The sequence below is a fragment of the Dermacentor variabilis genome, chromosome 4 (genome assembly GCF_050947875.1).
Source record: "Dermacentor variabilis isolate Ectoservices chromosome 4, ASM5094787v1, whole genome shotgun sequence".
In the NCBI taxonomy this organism is placed as follows: Eukaryota; Metazoa; Arthropoda; class Arachnida; order Ixodida; family Ixodidae; genus Dermacentor; species Dermacentor variabilis.
The window spans coordinates 211,764,434-211,789,337 of NC_134571.1; the positions used below are offsets into that span (position 1 = coordinate 211,764,434).

A 24,904-nucleotide genomic window follows, 5' to 3' on the forward strand; every position below is an offset into this window, starting at 1 on the left:
ATAAGCAACATTTTCTGTAAGGCTTAAATGATCACAAGTTGAATCCTGATCCATGTTTCCACAGTTGGCATTCAGATGCCCTACACCTCAAGAGGGTGTGGATACAGGAAAGTTTTCACAAGCACTAGCACGATGGGCCACACAAAATGGGTAGCACAAAACAAAAGAATTGATACACACACAGACACACATGCATGCACAGGAGAAAACAGCACTGTGTACACGCACATCTGCTCTCCAAATGTGCACAAGCTGTTCTTGTTTCAAAAATAGATGTGAAGCTGACAGTGACAAGTTGACATTGATAATCTCACAGAAGGCACCAGTCTCAAGGAGAGGCACACGTTTTTGACATTTGTAAGCGATTAGAGATGCTTCTGGCAAATTTTGACTTGGATAAATTTTTGCAACAGCAAAAATTGCATTTTGGAGTGCTTTAGACTGACCAAAAATCAAGCTTGTAGCATCTGTTGCAGCGCAAATTCCCCCTTCATTATTCCTTGCTCCAAATGCATCAAGTATATGCTTCGATACCATAAATAAAATTAGCTCATTTGGTGAATGCTTATCCCTAGCTGTATGTAAGCCATTAATCCACAATTACATACAGTGTGTTTCTGCAAAGATTATTAAAAATAGCAGATGCAAGGCAAAATGAAATTTCTTTCTGTCCAAGTTTCATAGCAGTGGCAGACATCATAATATGGTGTGATAATAATGGGGAAGATTTTCACTAATGACCCTTTAAAGTAACTCTTGGCAACATGGTGTAATTTTAGAACTGGAATCCTCCAGTACTCTAAGTATAACGGTTTGCTAGAAACACCTTACGTTGCATCAGCTTTGAGAAAGTATTAGTATTACTCCAAATGTGAAGCAAAAGGGACTGCTGTTCCTGCTAATATTGTAAGTATTCCCACTGCGTGGAACTAGAATGGAAATGCCTTTTCACTCATTTTCATATTTCACTCATCCCACAGCCTGTGGCTGCTGCAAGCTAGGAATTGAGCTCGCAACTTTATGATGCCAAGCAGCAGAACACCACAGACACCAAGCTGCTGCAGCGAGTCCTTTGTTTCAAGAAACAATACCTTTCGAGTATGTAACGAACACATGGCAGTGCTACGGGTCAAGAGCGCTCACTGTTAAGAAAGATGTGCGCTGGGAAGTATGGGTGGCCTCAAAACCATAACGGAAGCAAATGAAAAAAGTCTACGTAGAAATATTTTAAGTGACTAATGCTGTCATCCACAGCACATTCAAGGTCGCAAACATAAACACTATAATTATGAATATTATAATAATGTAGAAGCCTTCCCAATACCACTTAGAAGCATACCATTATGAACCCTTATGGGTGAAACATGCAATAATGCAAATTTTGAGCGCAGCTCTATATGTGTTTTCATGTCACGATATATTGAGGCATTGCACCGACTGGCAGAGCCGCGACGGAGCACTACAGAAAGACTGGCCACACACTTGCCGCTTCCCTGCAACTGCAGCTTATGCAACCGTAAGCTTTAGTGGGAAACGCTTGCGGCAAACAATGTGCGTGAAGGTGGGCTTTCTGGTTCTTTTTCTTTCCCCCAGAAGGCCAGCGCCGCTGCTGCCACAGAAGCACCGACGTGAGCGCTATCTGGTGGTGCTTCAAAGTGGCTTCCTCCGCTTTCCTCCTTGCTCTCTCTTCGGTATCGCAGTCTACTTTTCTCCTCACACTTTTGCCATACTCTCCTCCTCCACTTTCCACCTCATGCTTTCACTATAGCCTCTGCCTCCATTTTCCTAATTGCGCCCTTTTCGCTATCACCTTCTTTCATTCTCTGCTGCACTCCGCATTTGCTCAGTTATGCCAAGGGAGGACACGAGGCACACTGACTCTGAACGCAGGAACAGGCGCCTAAGAGCTGCACTTTAAAAGTTCAAGACTGCATAACGGTGATCTAAAAGGAAATGATAAGCTTATCATAGAGCTGGCCAGATTGGAGTATGGATTAGAGGTAGAAAGCAAATGGAGCACACAATCTGGTTGAGAGATTAAGGGGGCATAATTGCAATCGAGCTGGTTGTGAAATCCGTAGAGAAGGCAAGTGCACACCAAAGGAAGGGAAATGAGCATGGTTGGACTTTAGTACAGAGCCGGGTCATTTCCAGGATAACTGAAGTAAAGGAAATCAAAAATTAATTTTAGAGCAGAAAAGAAAAAACGAGGACAAGTTTGAAACAATGTGGGCACTAATTCAAATTAAGTTCATTTGCTGGCATTCAATATATATATATATATATCGCAATGCCTATTCTGTGGACAAGACCACAGCATAAACCCTCACTATGCTGTGGACCAGACCACAAAATACACGTCAGCTTTATTTTGTTGGGTAGTGCGGTAGTTCCCCCTGTCGGTCGGTTGCGCTAGCGAACATTGAACGATTGGGATCTGCGCTTAGTGCCTGCTTCGGAAGTCTGCACGTCCTTGTGCTGTGCGTTGTATGCCATGAAAGCGGGATGAAAGTTCTCCTCGTTATAGGAACTCCGATCGGCAATAGCCGACTATGAGCGCACGGTTTACGCCAAATTTTGGATTAGTAAGTTGCGAACCGTTCATGCTGCAAGAAAGAAAGGCATCACACGCCCCATTGACAAGAACCTGACCTACTACAGTTTGATGTATAGCTGCAAGCACGGCGGAAGAACGCACAAATCCGTGTCAACAGGTGCTTGTCCTAAACAAATGTGAGTTATTGACTCCTCCGCATATTTAATTCACTTTATTGACGTTTTACGAATTGTGAAATAATGGCATTGGGAGGGTATAGCATAGTGCAGGAATGGCGTACACCACGTGGAAAGCCGTGAATGTATGTGGCAGGAGGAATGTAACTTCACTGCTCCTATGTATCTATTTTATACAGGACATACAAGATCAACTGCCCGGCCCACATTTCCTTCCTTGCCACCAAAGATGGGAAATGCTTGGAAGTAATTGAAGTTGTTGACCAACACACTCATACGTTGAGTGAGGTATGTCTACTAAACTGCCATTCAATCAACAAATTAGTTTCCCTTTATCCCATAACTGTACTTTAATTGAAAACTACAAATACTACCCGCTGTGCTTTCCTTGATATCTGTTGGCTTCATATGGTTGCGTCTAACAAGAACGCTAAGGCCCTCGGTCAATTCTTTCATACAAAAAATGTAAATATATGCAGCAGTAGATGAGCTCCTGAATACATTCTTCTTCCTTGCAGAAATGTTTCCAGCACCTGCCACGCCAAAGAAGACTCAACGAAGAGGAAACAGGTGAAGCGAAGAAATTTCTTGCACTCAAAGCTAATAAGAAATGCATACAAGGGCACTTCTTCAATGATGGGAAGAGAATACTCCTGCGTGACCTTCACAATTTAACAACAAAGATGCAGGTGGAGAAAGTGAAAGGCTCAACGCTCGACTTCATTGCCTCCCTGTGAATCTGGCGGCACTATGGACATGCTTGTAGATAGTGATGATGTGCTGATTGGCCTTTTCTACCAAGATAGTGACATGAAAAAGGCATATGAGAACTTTCCAGAGATTGGTTTCGTTGATGCCATTCACAAGACTAATGATAAACAGATGCCATTGTATGTTGTCCTTGTGGAGGATTCCAATGGTGAGAGTGAAATAGTGGCATTTATATTGTGTGCAGGTGAGGATGAGGCAACATTACAAGCATTGTTTTCAAGGTTTAATGTGAACAACAGGTCAACCAAGGACACTAAAGTTAATATGACTGACAAAGATTTTGTAGAAAGAAAGACCTTGAAGAATGTGTTTCCCTGTGCAGTGAGCACTAGATGCTTATTTCATGTCCTGCGAACATTTGAAAGGGAGGTGACCATAGAGAAGACGGCTGTCACTAGTCAGATGAGGATGCACATTCTGGAATTATTGCAGAAGTTGTGCTACTCTCAAACTGAAGAATACCAAGAGACCTATAAAAGCTTGCAGAACACTGGTTGTGCCAAGGTTCAATATTTCGATAAAAATTGGCACCCGATACGCAATGAATGGGTGGAAGGTTTGAAACATCAAGCCACAACCTTTGCAAATTCCACAAATAATCATGTTGAAGCCATCAATCAGAAGATAATGCAAGTTGTCAAGTGGTATGCCCCTCTCCACGAGATGTTTTCTGACCTGCTTACTGTCATGAACAGTCTGCGTCTTGAACGGGATCAGAGAGCAATGGAAGCCTTGCTGAAGGCCCCAGCGGGGAGAAATTTAACAAGTTGTGAAGAAGAATACTGCAACATCTTGACACCATATGCATTTGCTATAGTCTCCAAGGAACTGAAAAAGACAAATGAAATGGATTCCTTACAACAGTATGCTCATCTGAGGAAAGCTGCTCTGAGGAAAGTGTGTCCTCTGAGTGTCTGAGGAAAGCTGCTCATGTAGACTGTCCAAAGCAATGCGCCTGCCATGTAAACACACATTCTTTTACCGTAAAGAGCTTAGTCTACCAATGTTCTTCGACAACTCAACACCAACAAGATGGACAAGAAGCTTTTATAGTCAGTCTTGTTGACTCTTTGCCACAGATCCAACTGTTGCAGGCCAAGCTAACGTGGTCTCTCATCTAGCTACAAGAAAGGTCATGTCAGAGTGTCAGAAGCATAGACAAGCTATGACGATTCTACTAAATATTGCAACACTTGTCGGGGAACTGCCAATGCGACAGTATCAACAAACAGTAGAACTGTTGAAGGCATTGAAGAAAAGCATCAAAGAAAGAAAAGAGGTGTTCCTTGTTGAAATAGCAGCACATGACGGTTCAGACGACGTCAGGCAAGTCATAGACAGTACAAGTGAGTGTTTTGTTTCTTGCATTTATGCCTCGGCACTAGTTTCATATTTTATGTGGCGACACGCATAGCACCTGTGAAAATCAACTGTACATTTTTATGGCAGGCCAGCCCATGGACATGCCAGCATCCAGCAAAGGAACAACAGGGCCCGTGCCACTACCTACTCTGGAAGGAGTGCCTGCAGCAACATTACAGCAAGCATGGAGTGCAAGTGGTAAGCTGCATTGCAGTTTATGCCTCAGCACAAGTTTCATATTTTATGTGGCGACACGCATTGCACCTGTGAAAATCAACTGTACATTTTTATGGCAGGCCAGCCCATTGACATGCCAGGATCCAGCAAAGGAACAACAGGGCCCGTGCCACTACCCACTCTGGAAAGAGCGCCTGCAACAATATTACACCAAGCATGCAGTGCAAGTGGTAAGCTGCATTGCAGTTTATGCCTCGGCACTAGTTTCATATATTATGCGGCGACACGCATTGCACCTGTGAAAATCAACTGTACATTTTTATGGCAGGCCAGCCCATGGACATGCCACCATCCAGCAAAGGAACAACAGGGCCCGTGTCACTACCCACTCTGGAAGGAGCGCCTGCAGCAACATTACAGCAAGCATGCAGTGCAAGTGGTAAGCTGCATTATTGTTGCTTTCAGTGATGCATTTCCATGATTTTTCTGAAAAGATGCCAGTTCTGTCTTATCTTGCACTTAATTTTTTTTTTATTTATAAGTTTATACCCTCAGGACCCAGAGGGCATTGCAGAGGGGGTGGGTACAGTATAAATACAAAGCTATAATAGGGATTCAAAGGAAAATACATTATGTTTGCGAAATACATACACTGTTGTGAAGCTTTTTATTGATGTTGAAGAACTGTTGTATGATTCTAGGTTCTGTGGACCACCTTGACCACATCAAGTTACCAGCTACATTGAAGCACAGTGGAAGGCCAAAAGGAAGGGGGCAGACTGGTAACGGTCTTACCACAAAACAAAAGTGCACACGTCCAGTTCCATTCACTAAGAAGGCACCTGCTGATCGTGCGACAGTCATGCTTGGATGGCTTGTGGACAGTTGCAATTTGGAAGCTGCAATGAATGGCACCAAGATTTCTGAACACATGGTGGAGGTATTGCCAAAAAAGGTGTCCTCGGCAATTTTAGATGATGCCTGCAGTTTGGCAGAGATAAAGCCATACTTTGATGATGATGATGCCTGGCTCTCTGTAAAGTCATTAGTAGAAATGAAGAGAAAACCGGTATGGTTCTGTCCCGCATGCAAAAAATTTATTGGCAAGACGGATTCAGTATGTTGCGATTCCTGTCTGGAATGGAGACATCTGAAATGTGCATGTCTTGATGGTTTGCCCAAATCAAGTACATGGTTTTGCAGAGATTGCCATCAATAATGGATGACACCCTTGTTGCCACTTCATTTTTGTATTTTTATTGCAATAACACTATCTATAGTGTTTTGGAAAAATAGTTCTAAGTTTGGCCTTCAAAACCTGTACAAACCATACAACTTGTAAAACCACTGGCATTGCTACCATCGTGGTCCCTCTGTCAGAATCATTGTTGTGGCAAGAATACGTTGTAATAAATATTCATTTCATCTGCATTAATATGGCTATTTGTGTGCTTTAATAACCACTCTGGATTTGTTCTGTACATGTACTGCAGGCAAGCTTTTATGAACAGCAATTTTAAAAATGCATTACTTTACAAGCATGCTGTTTGTAGACTGATGCAGAGATGGCACGCGTATTTGCATCTGAGCAGCAATTGCAGCCTGTTAACTGTCAAGCTAACATCGCCAGAATCTAAATACCTTTATGACAGGCAAGTTCGAAGTAAAGTGGGTTTCGAACCTATGTGAACGAAGTTATCTCTGCGCGTTTACGGTTCCGTTTTGCAGCTTCCACTTGCTGATCTGAAAAACCACATATGGCAGGTGAGAAAAACTTGCTTGGGGGCTATGGGCTACAGCACATAGCACATGACTCTGGTCTAAAGCTAAGGCGCATGACGGAAGTCTATTTCGTGCTGTCCCCTGGTACACAAAATAAAGCTGAAGCGTATTTTGTGGTCTGGTCCACAGAATAGGCACTGCGTGTGTGTATGTATATATATATATATATATATATATATATATATATATATATATATATATATATATATATATATGCAGATGGTTATGAGCCATGAGTACAGTCAAAATATGGAACTTCTGTTTACATCAAGTCAAAACATGCGCATGAATACACTATTTTTAATACAGACCATGAAGACGATAAAATGCATTTGTTTGCAAGCTGCATAGACTGCCAGTCAGGCTTGCAAAACACTATCACATAACACACACAAAGGATGAAGTGGCACTTAACATGTGACAAAATATGGCATAAGTATCTGTGTACACCTCACATGCTTTTCCAGCCAGTTTTAAATGTTCACACAAGATGATGAGCCCATGCCCTCACAAACAAGCAAAGATTTCCAAGAGTACATCTCAGAGAGAACAAACACAAAGGGCTCCTGAACAGTTGCACAATCTGTTCCTCGTAAGCAAAGCCAAGTTTTTCTCATGAGTGTTGCAAACCATTATTCTTTAAATTGCACCCAGAGGCAAACTTATGCCAGCAGTTACCACAAATATGCTCTAGCGGTGGCAGGGAAGAAGTTTGGGCGTGCTGGTGGGATACATACAAAGTGGGATACACAGCGCAAGAAAGACACGGACAAGCAGGAACACGGGATAGCGCCCGTCCCATGTTCCTGCTTGTCCCTGTGTCTTTCTTGCGCTATGTATCCCAGTCTGGCGGTGGCCCAAGTGCTCTGGCACACAAAGTGTTTCAGCAATGCAGTGGAGTCGCATGCGAAACGGGGTAACGAGTAAGCCAGCTAGCATGTTAGGCTGTAAGCATTCACGCATCCCATACACTGCCTTAGACGTAATGTCACCAAATGAGTTCTGACTGATGAAGCATTCTTTAGAACTAATTAATTTTGCATAAGAGGTCGATTACTACAAGACAAAATGTAGGGCAAACTTCTATTTACTGAACTTTGTGCTGTAACTCCATTGCCGATGCATCATTATGACGTGAATTGCATATAATTTATTGTACCTGTTTGTCCAAGGCCTGAACAGATGTGCTATCATACCAGACGTAAATTGAAACAGAGAGGAACAAAAGACATCTTACGCTTAATTACTCAAAGTTCTTACCTTGCCAGTTTTCTCAGAACTTCCCTCATGAGACTTATTATTCAGAGTGATTATTTTAGTTTACACAAAGTTTTCTGTGTAACTGTCCCTTACGTATTATTACAATATCTGTATTAAGTTCTACACACAGTTCACATGTTTGACATTTTGCTGTACGTGCCTGTAGGTCAGTTAAATTAAATTATGGGGTTTTATGTGCCAAAACCACTTTCTGATTATCAGGCAGGCCATAGTGGGGGGACTCCGGAAATTTGGGCCACCTGGGGTTCTTTAACGTGCACCTAAATCTAAATACACGGGTATTTTCGCATTTCGCCCCCATCGAAATGCGGCCGTCGTGGCCAGGATGCCTGTAGGTCAGTTTATTATTATTATTATTATTATTATTATTATTTGAATCATTTGGCTGTGTTGCCACTGTTTCATCATTTTCGTTTGTTTGCGTCACATTTTCTCTACTACACGAGTTTAAGTGCCTTGGTCTAAACACCTACTGCTCACTATTCTCCAACATATTTTAGCCCTTTGACTAGCAATGCACATTTCGTATATCACATCTTGAACTTTGTGCAATGCACCCCCTGACAATAATGTTCACTAGATAAATAACGAGACTCAAAAGCAGATTTAGTTACAATTGTAATTTCTTCAGAACACTGACTATAATACAGTGAAATAGCCAGACACACAACAGAACAACCTATTATATTTAAAGACAACTGATGCCACTGCAAAAAGAAGTAGTAGCTATCCTCACTGAGCTACGCTATCCATGAGGTCTAAAATGCACGAGGTATAAAATGTAGGAAGAGCCAACTTGTGGAACGACCACTGTTGTTAACGATGACATCATCAAAACTATGTTTTAATGGCTGTTAATAAAATTTCTTTTTTATCCTGCCCTGAGTTTAACATGCAACAGAGGGTCCAGAAGAGGCACAACAAAAGCGTTGGGCATGAAACAGGGAGGAAAGTGACAGAACAAAATGTAGATAAGTCACTGCCAAGGTAACAACAAATGCGCACATGGAAAATGTCACATGGTGACAACGACCACGTGCTGTGAAGGTACGTCAGGATGCACTTCAATATAGGCAGAGTGGTTGCTGAATCACAAACTGTCAAGAAAAAACAAGACCTGCAAATCTCCGCTTGCATATCAGCTGACAAGAGCAGGGCAACTAGTACCGCGTGAAGATGAGATTGTTACAGCCTTTATCAGATTTGTCACTTTTGAGCATATCTACATTGATAAAAGATTATGCTCGTGCTACTGGTGATGGCAGAGACTGAAAGGCTAGCGGCAACTTGCAAGTTAGGTAAGAAAGCCTGCAGCTGTGCCATAAAAAGAGTACAAAGTGGAAATGTTTCATTACAGTTCAGTCTGCAGTGGTGGAAATAGGGCACATTAGTAAGTAAGACAACACACGCACACAAGTGCCGGCTGTCGAATAGCATCTCGTGGAACAAAGACATGATGCATGCTTCTGCAACAACTATCTTAAACAACTAAAAAGCAGGGGAGTTGACATAAAATGATAACCTCTGTTGACCGGACAGGTCATCATTGAATACGACCCACTTTGTTGTTCAGCATACTTAAAGGGACTCTTAATCGATTTTTAAGGGCTTAGTTCCTTATGGTGCCATGAAAAGCTCACCCACTCTAGGGAGTGTTTACACCTGCAGCGGTTACTACCCAAAGCATGTGGATATTTTGTAAGCAGAATTTTTCGAGCTGAGCGGCCTCTATGAAAGAGTTCCTCCTCCAGCAACACTGAGAATGATGTCGATAGCCCAGCTCGCGAATTGCGAAAGCCACCTATCATTCTGTTTTCACAGGAGCAAGTGCAACTGTGGCTAACCACCTACGTTTTGACCCTTTCAACCACTTTTGAAAATACATGGTAGACCTGTAGACCTTTCTTACATTTGTACTGCGTTTTTCCCCAAATATACGACTACGTCATGGCTGGCTGGCCCCTGTCGTCATTATTCTGTCGATAGACTAGCAAAGCCAACTCGTCGAAAACGAAGGCTTATCTTCACATTGTAAGTTAGAATAAAACTTATAATAGAAAAAAGCGTAGTGCATTTCAATACTAATAAAAATACCAGGAACCACGTACACTAATAGGTCTTGTGACAGGCCACTTACGCATCTTCACGTTTCTGTGACATGGGATGCCAAAGGTAATCCCTCACGACTTTTAGTGAAGAATTAAAAATATAAATCCACATTTAATGAGAGAAAACACAGTACCCTGCCACTATGTGAAGAAGGATAACCAGCAAAGCTGTGTATGTGGGCCCCTTAATGGAAACTGCCCCTCCGCTGTGGGTCGGCACGGCATTTCACTATCTTTGGGATGGACCACATATGAGGAGTGCTTAACGCCTGCGTCAGCTCCAATGCGGGTCAGCCCTCGGCACTGTACTAACTTCGGGATCAGCCCACATATGGGGAGTGCGTAATGCCTGCCTCACCTCCGCTGTGGGTAAACCTGGCATTGCACTATCTTCTGCATTTTTTTCTACATGCGGACATGATAGTGGGAAAAGTAGCTCTAACAGCTTCGCTGTAAAACATGGCTCATTTTAACTTGGCAATTTTTCCATCAGGAGGACTATCTTGATTTTTTTCTCAGCTGTTGTCCATTCCTTTAACAATATCAGTCCCGTGGCTCTACGATGTGAGAACCTAATGCTTGGTATATTGCAGTCTAATGCAACATCAGAGTGCCCAATTAGCTGCTTGTCCATGGTGCTGCATGCATAGCTTCGCGAAAAAAGGGGGTTAACCGAGGGGCCCAATTTTTATTAATTGTATCATGAGAAGCCAACAAACAAACACACCAAGGACAACATAGGGGAAGCTACTTGTATTTACAAATTGAATTAAAGAAATTATAAATTAATGGCAATGAAAGTGGATGAAAAAACAACTTGCCACAGGTGGGCATTGATCCCACGTCTTCGCATTAGCATTATGCGTGTGATGCTCTAACCAGTTGAGCTACTGCGGGGCCGTTTCCCCATCCATTTTCTTGGATATTTATGTGTTACTACTAGAACTAACCTTGGGAGTCCAAAATCAAGAAAGGGGCTGACTGATGGAATAGCACACAGTGGTATAAAGGTTATAAACAGGGATAAACGCCTCAGAAAGGCTGGCCAACATTTCGATAGGTGGACCTAACTTCGTCAAAGGCAGCCTTGTCATCCTCAGCATGTTAGTTTTAAAGGGTTAGCAGAGTGACATCACTTGCGGTTGTTGTCGGTGGCAGCTGGTTGTGAAGGGAGAGACTCATAATCAGAAAGTGGTTTTGGCACGTAAAACTCCACAATTAAATTAATTAAATTAGACTTCAGAGAGAATGAGTGTTGTCGCTTGACGTCTGTAAGCGTGCTTTCTATGACGAGGGGACAAGAGCAGGAGAGTGGGAAGGCGGGGAGAAAAAAAAAGAAAAAACCCCCCTCATGCCTTTCTTTTTCTTTTCTCATTCTTTTTTTCCTTCTTGGTGTCATTGTTTCCCTTTTCTTTTCTCCTCGCCTTCCCACTATCCTGCCCATTTAGTTTGGGCGACAGCCCAAACTAAAGCCAATCACTCCTGCTCAGTGATGGAGTAATTTCTCTCGGCAGATGACAACAGGCGGCTGGCATAAGCTATCACGCACTCGGTACCATTCTGTTGTTGGACGAAAACAGCGCTGATATCATGGCCGCTTGCATCAGTGTGGACTTCGGTCGGTGCAGATGGGTCAAAGTGGGCAAGTATAGGAGGGGTGGTCAGAAATGCGATGAGAGCAGCAAACGCATGAGCTTGCTCAGGGCCCCATAAGAATGACGTGTTCTTTGGAAGGTCTGTCAAAGGCCAAGCAATGTCGGCGAAGTTTTTGATGAAACGGCGAAAGTAAGAACAGAGGCTGACGAAGCAGTGCAAGTCAGAAGCAGAATGGGGCACAGGGAAACTGCGTGCCCGGATGCGTCAACCAGGTGTCCCAACAAAGAAATCTGACGGCGTCCGAATTGACGCTTCGTGGAGTTCAGTTGGAGGCCGGCTTTTCGTAAGACCGCAAGAATGGCAGCGAGTCAGGTAAGGTGGCTGCTGAACATGGGAGAAAAAACAATAACGTCATCAAGGTAACAAAGACAGGTGGTCCATTTGTAGCCTCGCAGAAGAGAGTCCATCATACGTTCAAATGTCGCAGGAGCATTGCATAAGCCAAAGGGCACGAATTTGAACTAATATAAGCCATCCAGCATGATGAAGGCCATCTTCTTGCGGTCCATTTCATCAACTGAAATCTGCCAGTAGCCGGATCGAAGATCGATGGACGAGAAGTATTTTTCTCCGTGCAAGCAGTCTAAGGTGTCATCGATGCGTGGTAGTGGGTAGACGTCTTTTTGGGTGATGATGTTTAAGTGTCAATAGTCGACGCAAAAACACCAGGTACCATCTTTGTTTTTCATAAGCATGACAGGCGAGGCCCAAGGGCTGGCTGATGGCTTCTTTGCGGAGCATTTTGTCCACTTCTGATTGGATGACTTGACATTCAGCATGTGATCCACAATAGGGACGCCGACGAATAGGATTCGTGTCTCCAGTGTTTATACGGTGGTGAATAACAGATGTTTGGCCTAAAGGCCTGTCGCCGAAATAAAAGATGTCCCTGTACGATTCAAGCAAGAGATGCATGTCCGTGGCCTGTGCCGAGGTGAGGTCAGGTGCAATCATTTTCGCAAAGTCATCCGTTAAGGAACCAGAGCTGTCAGCTGCAATTGGTGCTAATAAGCAACTCTCGGCATTCAGACTCTCAATGTCCAATTCGCAACCACTAGAAACGCCGGCCACGAACATGCCGGCCGGAAGCACTATAGGGCACAGGCTGAAATTCAGAAGCGGTAGAATGACGTCGTTATTAGTAACTGTGACCAACGTATGCAAAACCACAACGGTCCAGTTCAAAAGCACGTCAATGATGGGGTGAAGCACATATTCACCGCCAGGAACCTGTGGCTGAGCGATCAAAGTGATGTAAGTAACTGCTTCAGGTGCCAGACGCACATCATGAAATGAGCATGAGTGCAAAGGGGCGGTGCTCGGAGCATTGGCGAGTTGAGGCAGTTCTAACTGAAGAACCCCGATTGCGCAGTCGATGAGAGCAGAATGAGTGGATAAAAAGTCCAATCCAAGAATAATGTCATGAGGGCAGTTGTCGATCACAGCAAACAGAACAGAAGTGGGGCGGCCGGCTATACCTAAATGCGCAGTACACATTCCAAGAACAACCAGCATGCCGCCGTCGGCCACACGAAGCACTCGGGCAGCTGCTGGGGTGAGGACCTTCTTTAAACGTCTACATAAGCTAGCACTCATCACAGAAACGTGGGCTCCAGTATCGACGAGTGCTTGGACAGGTATGCCATCTATTTTAATGTCAATTACGCTTCTCCTTGTAGGCACAGACAGAGGATTTGCTGCAGTAGTAGGCAATGCAGCACCACATCCGAGGGCTGCATTTTTTAGTTTTCCGAAAAGTTGCGGCCAAAAGTCACAGGGGACGAAAGGTGACGTGGCTGTGGCGAACAGGAAGATGGGCGACTTGTCAACATATGGAAACACTGATCTATTAGGATATACAAATACAATGGCTCACATTTACATTAATTACAATGATCACATTTCAAAAATGTTTACAAAAATACGCTCTAATCTGTTTTCGAGTCAAGGTACTTATGATAACATTTTCTTCCCCAAACTTATTTAACAGTGAAGGTAGCGTGTGTCTTAGCGACTGCATGAGGTAACTTGTATGCCTGTATGGTACTAACTACCTGTCCTTGCTGCAGGTACTGTCATATTCTGTCGCTACCCCATGTTGTGTGGCATAGTATTTTAAGTACATTGTTTTTAGACATCTTGCTTTAAAATATTTTATGCGTGGAATGAAAGTAAGCCTGGAGTCAAGTATAACACCTAGGAATTTGTGTTCTTTGATTACAGGTACAGAAAGCAAGAATTTTTGTTGGGGTTCACTTCGAACCCATTTTCGTCTGCCCACTTAGAAACATTGTTCAAGCACTGTTGTACTTGTCTCTCACAGACTGTTTGGTTGCATGATTTGAAACATACTTGTGTGTCGTCTATGTAGACGGAATAAAAAATAGATAGTGGTAATGAGAAGTGTGTTCACTTTAATGACAAAGAGCATGCAACTCAGTACGCCTCCCTGGGGTACCCCAGTTTCCTGTATGAATGCATGGGACAGCACATTACCTATTTTCACCCGGAATGTACAGTTGTGTAGGCAGTTTTCTATAATGTTTAACATAGTGCCATGGATGCCCAGCATTGACAGGTCGTGCAAGATTATGTAATGCCAAGTTGTATCGTACGCCTTTTCCATATCAAGAAACATGGATAAGAAGGATTGTTTATGTACGAAGGTGTCGCGAATGTTTGCTTCTATGTGCACAAGATGGTCGGTTCTAGACTGTCCTACTCTAAAACCACACTGATATGGATAAAGAATTTTGTTTGATTTAAGGAAGTGTAAAAGTTGAAGGTTTATCATTTTTTCAAAAAGTTTGCAAATACAACTTGTGAGGGCAATTGGGTGGTAACTTGTTAATAATGTGGTGTCTTTGCCTTGTTTCAGAATCTGAACAAGTGCTTCTTTTTATGTGGTAGAGAAGTACCTCATAGCCCATATAGCATCAAAAAGTGCGAGTAGAGTTATTTGAGTATCACTGGGGAAGTGTTTAATCATGTCGTACATGATCCTGTCAGGTCTAGAGGTGCAGAGCACTGCCATGCAGTCAGGGGGCTCTCAACTCGGCAATGTTAAAAGGCAGGTTATAGTCGTTGTTTTGTCTGCATTTGCGGTCGATGGCCTTGCATTCTGCTATTTGTTTGTGTTTTAGGAATGCATCACAATAATGGTTAGGACTGGAAACATGCTGAACGTGTTCACCAAGAGCGTCAGCTTGGTCTTCGAAGCTGTTCACTTTATCGTTCCCTAGGGGCAACGGGTGAATTTCTTGTCCCTTTAGCCTTTTCAGCCTGTCCCGTACTTTAGTTTCTTGAGTATACGAATTTATACCAGAGAGAAACCTCTGCCAGCGTGCCCTCGTTGCCTGTCATTGCGTCTTTCTCCCCTGGGATTTAACATGTTTATATTTTATTATACTTTTGGCCGTAGGACATTCACATAGTTTGCCCCAAGCTTTATTTTGTCTCCTCCGTGCCTCTATACAGTCGTCATTCCACCAGCGGACCTGTCTTTTGAATGAAGTGCCACTTGTTTGACGAATAAACTTTTCAACGGCGGCAATGATAAAAGTGGTAATGAATGATGCAGCATGATCTATAGTAAAATTATTTATAAAATCTTGTGACAAATAGGTGGATTCCTTAAAAGCTTCCCAATCAGCTGAGGCCAGTTTCTAGCGAGGGACATGCGGAGGGAAGTAATGTTGTTGGTTTACCAAGTTCAGCGTTACTGGGAAGTGATCACTTCCGAATGGATTTTTAATACACCCCATTCTAAATCAGGGAATATAGAAGCGGAGCTGATCAATAGGTCTATTGACGAGTATGAATTATGGTGAGGATTGTAATAGGTTGGTTCCTTTTTATTGAAGAGGCACACACTGGAGTTTAAAAGGATATTTTCAATGAGTCGACCTCTCGCATCACATCGCGAGTCTCCTCCCATAGTGTTGCGAGTGTAAAAATCTCCCACGAGTATGTAAGGCTCAGGAAGCTGATCAATGAGGTTATAAAATACTTTTTTGAGATAATGATTTGGGGGTATATAAATGGTACATACAGTGACCAACTTATTAAAAAGAATAGCCAAAACTGACACTGCCTCAAGGGGAGTTTGAAGGGCGACATGTCGGCAAGCTACAGACTTGTCGGCTACTAGTGCTGCACCGCCGGAGGTCACGCCTTGTCACAGTCTTTTCGGAAGATGGTTTAATGATAAAGAAAATTAGTGTTCGTAGGTTTCAGATGTGTCTCTTGAACACACAGTAACTGTGGATTATGTTCGTGTAGGAGTTCTTTAATACTGTCAAGGTTACGAATGAGTCCTCTAACATTCCATTGTAGTATTTGTGTCTCCATTACGATAAAAGTGTTTTGTGCAGTGTGTTTAAGAGAGGAACATTAGCTCACGGGCCTTTTCCAGGTGCCATGATGCGAGCTTTGTCTTTTTTGGAGCGATCGCGAGAATCTCGCTACTTGTTAGGCGCTGGTGGCACCATCTGGCTGGTGGTTGTGTCCATTGCCTCTTGCAAGGCACTGGACACACTGTGCTTGACCAGAAGGCCTTGACACTTTGGAAGAAACCTTTGAGGCCACTAGCCCGGAAGTCAATGGCCCTTTTTGCCAGGGTGGCGAGCCTATGACGGACAGCGCCTTGTCCGTCGTACATGTTCATCTTTTAGTCCGCGTCTCTGTAGTGCTCTTTTCTTCAAGTAGGCCAGAATAAGATGTTACAATTGATTTCGTTTTGGTAACGTCTTATTGTAACATTTTATTACAACCTTCAACTCACGAGCATGTGTTCCCTCCAACAGTGGTCAATCCTGCACCACGATAGGGTGTTTCCCCATGAGGACATATCTTTGAAGTATCAAATGAGAATGCAACTCCAAAAAAGGTTTAGGCAACTGTGCAGTTAGTTATGTGTACTAGAATAATTTAGCTTCCTTTCAAGTTTCAAAGCTGCAGAGAGAAAGGAAAAAAAAAATCCATGCATGCACTGTGTACTTGCCAAGATGGCACATCAAAAAAAAAAGCACTGTTGAAAATAATTATATTTTAAGATGTGCCGAGCACATCTCGAAACATGTTTTACTGAACCTGTGCACGAAGTTTGAGTAATGCATATGAAATGTTTTAGTAAAATGAGTTGCAAGGTTTGGTTAGGCTTGGTGTTTGCTTTCGGTGTGAGTATGTACCCATGTAGAGAGCTCATTTTTGTTTTTCACAATGTTTAACATTAGGAATACTTTTCTAGTAGCTGGATAGGTTCTTTCCAAGCACGCTATACATGAAATAGTTTGTTTTTATACAATGTTCCTGTAGAGACGTCTCGCATGGAGGCAACACTCCGTAGACTTGACCAAACTTGTTGAAGAATTTAATATTATTAATCCATTCTGCAGCAGCACACATTTCATGAGCAGGTAAATACCAAAAAATCTAGTAAAACTAAATTTTCAATGGAAAGAGTTAATTGAACAGCAAAGCCTTGGCCTGGTTCTAAGCTGAGGCTTCCCTAGAGTGCGCACTTCCATGTCTCCATCAAGACTCCTTTGTCTTTGACAGCCTAATAGGCAGTTCAAAAGATAAATACTTTTACCTGTAGAAATATATCTATAGAAGTATAGAAATACACAGTTCTTAATTTATCAGGTCCTTATGATCAAATACATTTACTTGCAAAGATACAATTAACTTTCCTATGACTGGTGACTCCAGTTTTATCAACCCACTAGTGTGCATCTCTTGCTCATTGAAACAATGCTGCCTCAGATTTGTCAGGCAATGCATATCTCTACAAAAAGTGCCGACACACCCTCACTACTAGAATGAGAAAATTACCCTGCATAGCAGGCAGCGACGTTCATCTCACTGAGAAGCAATGTGTGCCCAAAGCACTCTTGCTTTACAACCTATCGCAGAAACAGGCGAGCAACTGGTGGAAGGAAAGATAAGGACGATCACGCTAGGCGGAAGCTCTCCTTATCAGCTTAAGAGGGCTGAAGAGGCTACAAGGACAGCACACACCTCCACTGTGGATATCGGTGGCAAAAGAAACACCGAAGCACCTCAAGAAGGCAAATCCCCCTCCCCCCCCTTTTTTTCACTGCAAGGACGACTGTCTATCAGCCTCAGTGCACAAAACAGAACGATGAAGGATAATGCAAAAGACCTTCCTCAGACAAGTCAGTCACCCAAGTACTTCTAGCAACAATTAGGTAACCAGAACTTCTGACCGCCGTCGAATTCATTTACTCATGTTTGATTTTCTGTACCATCGGAGACATAGTACAAGAACTTGTTGCACAAATGTCTAAAAGCTACAGCATGGTCTGGTCAAATATTGCAGGCAAATTACCAATGCTGCAACAAATGAAGTGTGTGTACCCACTCTGTTTATGACTTATCTAACTGCACAAACCAGCAACAAGCAAGAAATTAGGGTGGAATGGCAGTAGTTGTTTAGTCACTGTGACTATTCACATAAAGTACAAATCTGCAATCAAGGGTGTGCTATTCGCAGGCTGGCTAACAAGTCTGAGCACATTTGCTCACGTCACCTTCAACTGCCTAATTTAAAAGCAGCACTACACTGTCACGGGCAGAACCAAAACAGGCCTTAACACGACAGTGCTGCTTAACCAATGACAGGGCGCAGCCCTTACACGAATGTGACCCTTACACGAGTCTACACAGTAACCACCAAATTTTTATAACTTATTGCAGAATTAAGGACCGATACATTAAACGGATCGACCTTGAAATTACAGTAGTAGAACAAGGCTGGTTGCTTGGGCTAGCTGGTAATTCATGGTAAAACAGAGAGAAACGGTAGGGAGGCTAACCATGGATGTGCCCAGTTGGCTGCCCTACTCTAGGAGAGGGGAAAAGGGAAGAACAGATAAGGGGAAAAAAATAAAATAATAGTCATTCACAGTCAACCACAGAGGAACCTCCGCTGCCACAGGTGTTCATGTAATCCAATGTCCTCCAAGAAAGGCAGAAGGGCTTTTGTGGCCTTTTTCATGAAAGAACGCATAGGCCATGGTCCAAGGATTTTTTCTTCTGAGAGTACTCTATTGTCTAGCAGGTAGAGCTTAGCTTGTAAAGTACGTCGTTGAGTGTCAAAGGATGGGCAATGACACAGAAGGTGCTCTAGACTCATCGCACCAGCACAAATTGCACGCCGCACTGTTAGCCATTCCCATCAGGAATGAATAGGAATTTGTAAATGCAGTACCTAACCCCATGCGTCACAGTAAAGTTGTTTCGTGACAGGAGAGTCCAGGTGGCAGACGAAGTCGTAAGTTAGGGTCGAGAGAAAAACGACGTACGGCACGAATAACAAGGTCAGAGAGACAACAAACACTGCGATGTACAGCAGCCAAAATTGCCAGGACATAATAGCGCTCTCAGGATAGGTATGGGATCTCATTTGCAATACGACTACAGCGTGCTTGTCCAAAGGCTGTCGCCACAGTGCACATATTCTTAGTGGGCTCTAGATTTGCGTGGGCAGCTGTGCCCAGATGAAACTTGCACTTTACTGCTCAAGACACGATCCTAGCTGAACCTGCAGCTGAACACTTTATGAAATGATTCCACAAGTTTTCAGCAAAAAAATTTAATTTAAGACCTATGGCCTTGAAAAACTGAGAACAATCTACCCTTTCAAAGGGACACCAACAGGGAATGCTAAATCAAGCTGCAGCTACAAACTATGCTTCCAAGAGACAAAAATGCAAGTCCTACAAAACACAGAGTTGGTAAGCCAGAAAGGAACAACAACAGAAGACCTTGGAGTTGCCACGCTAACTGCCTATGACGTCACGGATTGGGACATTGTCTGCTTGGGACTAATTAACATTCTGTAGATAAAAAGGGAATACGTTGCATTCTGAAGAAACCAAAGGCTAAAGCTAATGTGTTTCGAGAAACTTCTTAGCACAGAAGTCCAAAAATGTGGAAATACTTTGACATCAGCAATGTGACGATGTATACATGTGGTTTGCATGCAAGTTTTAAGAAAAAAAATGTTGGGCCTTCATTTTATAAGCTAGTAACAATGCCTTTACTGCAAAATAAATGAAACTCATGTAAGTTACTCTTTAGTATGCTTTTAAGTATAAGCCCCATGCAACCAATCTTGCGCGCGACAGCAACAATGAACACAGTGGAGATGGCTGTCACGTTTGCTTGTCGCCTACAAGTCAAAGCCCACGTGAGTGACGACTGAGCGACATCTCCCCGGTGTTGCCGATATGAGGGCAGCAAATATGTGCCAAAACAGGGGTGATGCATGCTTTATTAATTTAAATTGATCTGTTTTGCTGTAAAGAGCAGCATAAAATATTTCTGAAGGTCTCACAGTAGATTCTTATCCTTGCACGTATCAAAACTTGGTTGTTTTCTTGTTCCGTGCGACAATCGGTAGTACTTGATCGATGCACTACATCCAGTTTCAGCTTCGCATTAGCGACTAGTTGCTCATAGCACTTCTCGGCAACAAGAGACGGATTCTCAGTTTCCAGAACCGAGCGATTGAATGACAAGAATGAGCGACCTGTTCGCACAACAGCCCATTTTGTCGCTCGAAGTCATTGCACACAAAATAGCTCTCATGGAGTTTGGGTTTTAAATTGTCGACACTGTTACACCAAATTTTGACTCCAAAATGAAACACAGCCGAGGATTTATTTGGTGTGCGGGGGCTTGTACAAAGTGACCAGACATGCGATACGATTGAAGTGCATCGCACTTTCATCAGTATGACCAGAGTCCTGACAACACCTTTCCTTTTTCACCCCATTTTTATTCACGTAGTAGCAAATTATATGCCAGTGCAGCTTAGAAACAGCAATGCAGGCTTACTGCAGTCGTTCTACAAAAAGACACACTTCCTGGAGAAAAAGGCAACGTCACGCTAAATCGACAATTGGCAGAGTACCTGAATATGGACACGGCCTGGTTGCTCATACTAAAGCAAGCCAGCACCTACCTATAAGGACAAAGTACTGCCAGCCAGCTACCTTTGTCTCACTTGGTGGGAATGCTTTGAAAATGACTAGCCAACACGTTGATTGACTTGCTGAATATTATCATTTTTCGCATTAATGCATATAAACCATAGGTTGGAATGCACATTCACTGTCTGGTCGCCTTTGATAACACAATTTGCCGGTTCCTAGAATTTTTGTAGAAGTGCGGAATAGTTGAAGCAACGGGCTATTTGAATACCTACGAGGTTACCTTACACGGGTGTCACACGGCGCGCTTTAGTACGCCGCCAATCGCGCACGATGGTCGCAATTGGCTCCATTGCTCAAGCTGCGGTAGGGAGTCAACCGCAGTCGAGAATTTCGATCCGGATCGGGCTCGATCGCGATTTAAAGTGCGCCGTGCGACAGCAGTTTTATGGCTCTTTAGCACCTGAAATTCGCATTAAGGTCCGTCTGCTCGTTCGAGGCGTGAGCACGCTACGCCAGACACAAGGCTAGCGCGAACACGTGTAGCTGCGCATTCACAACTGATAACGCGTGGAGCGAGCCGCAGCTGCGAGGAAAAACGGAAGCAAGGTCGGGGATTAACGTTGCGCGAGTCACGGTCTTCCGCGGCGCGGCCTTGTGTCATGCGCCGAACAAGGTGGCGAAACTGGGAACAGCCGCGTGCGTGGTGGTGGAAGTCTGGGCTAGCCGTAACTTGGCGAGAATTTATTTAATTTCACTCAATTAAGCCAGGAACGACAATCGGGTGAAGGCCTTGACAACAGACCGGCCGCAGACGCACCGGAACTGCACGTGCAGAGCGCGAGGTCTGCAACGCCGTCCGCTCGATACATAAACGATACATCAATGCCGGGAGCCATGTAGCGGTCGCCGTGGTTTAATCCGGCCGCCACGCAGACTGAAATACAAATAGGGACTTGACTCGGCCGGACCGAAACGAAAGAGTGTGCCGAGTCGCACACGTAGATTGCGAAAGCGTGCATGTGGCGGTAGGGGACACCCTATCCGTTTCGCAACGCGCTTTCAGCACCTGCTCGCGCTTTGGGTCGCCGCGTGCGATGCAAGGTCGGCCCGTGGTTGGGCACACCTTGCGAGGCTCGGCCTCGGCATAACGGAAACAGTCATGGACGGAAAATACGGAGCGCGGTCCGTCGAGAGCGGGTCAACCTTCGAGGACAATCGCCCTTGCGATGCAGCGCCGTCAATGTGGGCCGAGAAGAGGGGCGAGGGAACGACGACGCAGGCGCGTGCGACCCGAAGTTTCTCCTCCGCCCCCCTCTCCCAACTCCGGCGTCAGCGGGCGATACGCCTGCCGAGGGTGTCCCCCGGCCAGCCAACGGATCGAGCGGGTGACGTGTGTAACGGCCGGGCGCGGATACCCGATGCGACGAACGAATGAAAGAAATCGGCGGCGGCAACGTGCGCCCATCCCTTACCTCCTGCGTGGCCGTAGGGCTGTACCACACGAGCACGAGCGATGTGGCAATGTTGACGAATAGTCCCGACAGCGTCATGAGGTTAGGCGCCAGCCAGAATGGGCACTTGCTGGTCACCCAGTTCCAGAAGGGTTGCATGAAAGGGTCCGCAAACGAGGAGCCCGAGCAGCTGTACTTGTGCTCGGAGAGCCGCTTCAGCTGCTGCTGGGTCAGGATGTCGGCCGAGCTGAATATCATGGTGGCGGTCGCGCACCGATGCAGAATCGCACCACACAGTCGACGGAATCGGAGACCCTCCGTGAACGCACACACCACAGGCACTCACTGAACACTGCTTCGCCGGCCTCTAGCCGCTACCGCAGGCGCCATCGTCCCGTTATCAGAACCACGTTCGTCGGTCAGCCGGAACTGCACCGCACAGATACTACGACGACCAACCGTAGAATAAAGACCAACCGTGCAATACGAAAGCGAGACCGCGAGGTATGAGGTTATGGCGAGGCGACGTCAAACTCATTATTGGCTAAACTTGCTGATGATGATAGCCCAACGCGAAGCCACCTGTCGGTGCAACTTTCGCAGCGCTTTAAGTTTCGGTTTCCGTCTTGTTACGGGTTGCCTGCTGTTGCTGGGCGCTAACGTTTTGGCTCGCCGCTGCCTATAGCGAGGCCCCGCTGCGCGTTCCTTCAACTGGGGGAAAATTCGGCGCTTCCATCGGGGGCGCCGTAGGGTTCCTCGATGCGCACCCGCGCTATGGTGTCTTTCAAGACACCATACCCGCGCTTTCTTTAGGACATAGAGTTTCTCACTATAACACCTAGAGGGTCATCTGGCGCCACCGTCTATGGGAGTTTCTTAAGGGGCACCGTGCCGTCATCGGAATGACAGCACAGAACATCTATGATGACAGTATATGTGCCTGCGAGGCTTGTGTTGGCTGGTGTTGTAAGAGGCTTCGTCTAAAACGTGGATATGGCTACGCAAATAACGCGTTCTCAAAGTAACATCTTCATAAAATGTTTCCGTTCACGCATATTACATCTTTACTCACCCACAATGCATGACCCAGCGAAGAAAAGCAAGAACAGACGACCAACTGTTTCAAAGTGAGCGCGAACCTTGTCGTCTGTCCTCCAACTTTAGCGGCCCGCTGATACTTTTTACGTAACATGTAGTCGTACACACAATAACAAGTTCTCATAGTTAAACAAAACATGTTTTCGCGTAATAATAAAGCTAAAACAGCTTTTCAGGTGCTGTTTCAGTAGAAAATGAATCATTGTGACAGACGGAACGGTGCTTGTCAAGCACGTCTTCAAGGTGTCCTGTCTCTACGAGATCGATGCCAATCCGAAGACACAATATACCGGCATTCCTATGGTGGCATAGGCATTCCCATGCATACCACAGCGCAGCAGCGCCAGATTTCCATCTAGGTAATGTAGTGAGAAACTCTATCGTTTAGGGATAGTCAGAATCTCAATGGTTTAGGGTAAGGACATAGAGTTTCATATTAGTATACCCAGAGGGAAATCTGGCGCTGCGATCGTTCAACCATCATTGAGTGCTAGGGTGCTGTTCTCGACACGCATGGCGGCTGCACAGCCGCCATTATCCGCCATGTTTACACTCTGATTGGCTGTGTGGAGAGCTCACGTGCCTTGAAATTTGTGCCGGGAAACGGAAGTTTTGCGAAATGTCATTTTGCGTTTTCATCAAGATGACGAAACGTGACGTGGAGCTGCAAATTTTATGGATTAATACATTTTTTGGTCCTTGGCAGATACATTGTGATGTTAGCGCTTCAAAAAATTACCGACGATTACGTTACTTCCTAATGCGAAATTTGAGCGCAGCAAATAAGCTGTTTCACCTTTTCGATAGATTGAGGCAAAGAAATCGAGCAACACGTGTATGCGCTATCACAGAATTTTTTTTTATTTTTCACACGTATTCCTTTAACAAAGACTCCACTAGGTAAGCTTCTGCTTCGGCGGCACGCACCTCTGGATTCTGAAGGCGACGGCGCTGGGCCTCTGCTCTGGCAGCTCGTTTAGCAGCAGCAGCAGCAGCAGACGGAGGACTTCCATCGGTCGTCTCGCTCATGGCTCAGAAAGAACTGGCAGATAATTTCGCAGTGGCGAACGGCAGCGGCAATTTCGGCTCGGGCGGTGCACATATACAGATCCGCCGCCACCGATCTGGCTCTCTGATTGCCACCGCACAGGGCGAACGGCAGCGGCAATTTCGGCTCGGGCGGTGCACATATACAGATCCGCCGCCACCGATCTGGCTCTCTGATTGCCACCGCACAGGGGTTGCATTGGAGGAGGAGCGAAGAAAGGAATTAAGTTCGAGCCGGCGCTTTGACAACCGGAGACTCGCAGGAAGAGGGGGGAGGGGGGCGGCGTGTACACCCAGCGGCAAACGATGGGGGCAGAAGCGCGCGCAGCAAGCGGACAACACGATAAAGGGAGGAGGGAAGAGATAGCAGCGACTGACTGATGCCGCTGACGCCGATAGTGAGTCAACCCCAGCTGCGGAGTTGGTTTCAGGGACAACGCCGCCGATGCCGACACAAACAATATGATACCCTCGC

General features: G+C 44.8%; 1 protein-coding gene across 6 annotated transcripts in view; it reads right to left on the reverse strand.

Moving 5' to 3' along the window:
• bbc (choline/ethanolaminephosphotransferase 1 bbc) overlaps positions 1-22,829 on the reverse strand; it is an 87,354-nt gene extending 64,525 nt beyond the window's left edge. For 3 of the 6 annotated variants that reach the window (XM_075690894.1, XM_075690892.1, XM_075690893.1), the window contains exon 1: positions 22,306-22,827. In XM_075690894.1, coding sequence (XP_075547009.1) covers positions 22,306-22,542 — 237 coding nt within the window. In that variant the 5' untranslated portion in view covers positions 22,543-22,827. Of the gene's footprint in view, positions 1-22,305 lie in introns of all 6 variants that reach the window. The other 3 variants (XM_075690895.1, XM_075690889.1, XM_075690888.1) reach the window with 2 other exon arrangements.
• Positions 22,830-24,904: the final 2,075 nt, after the last annotated feature.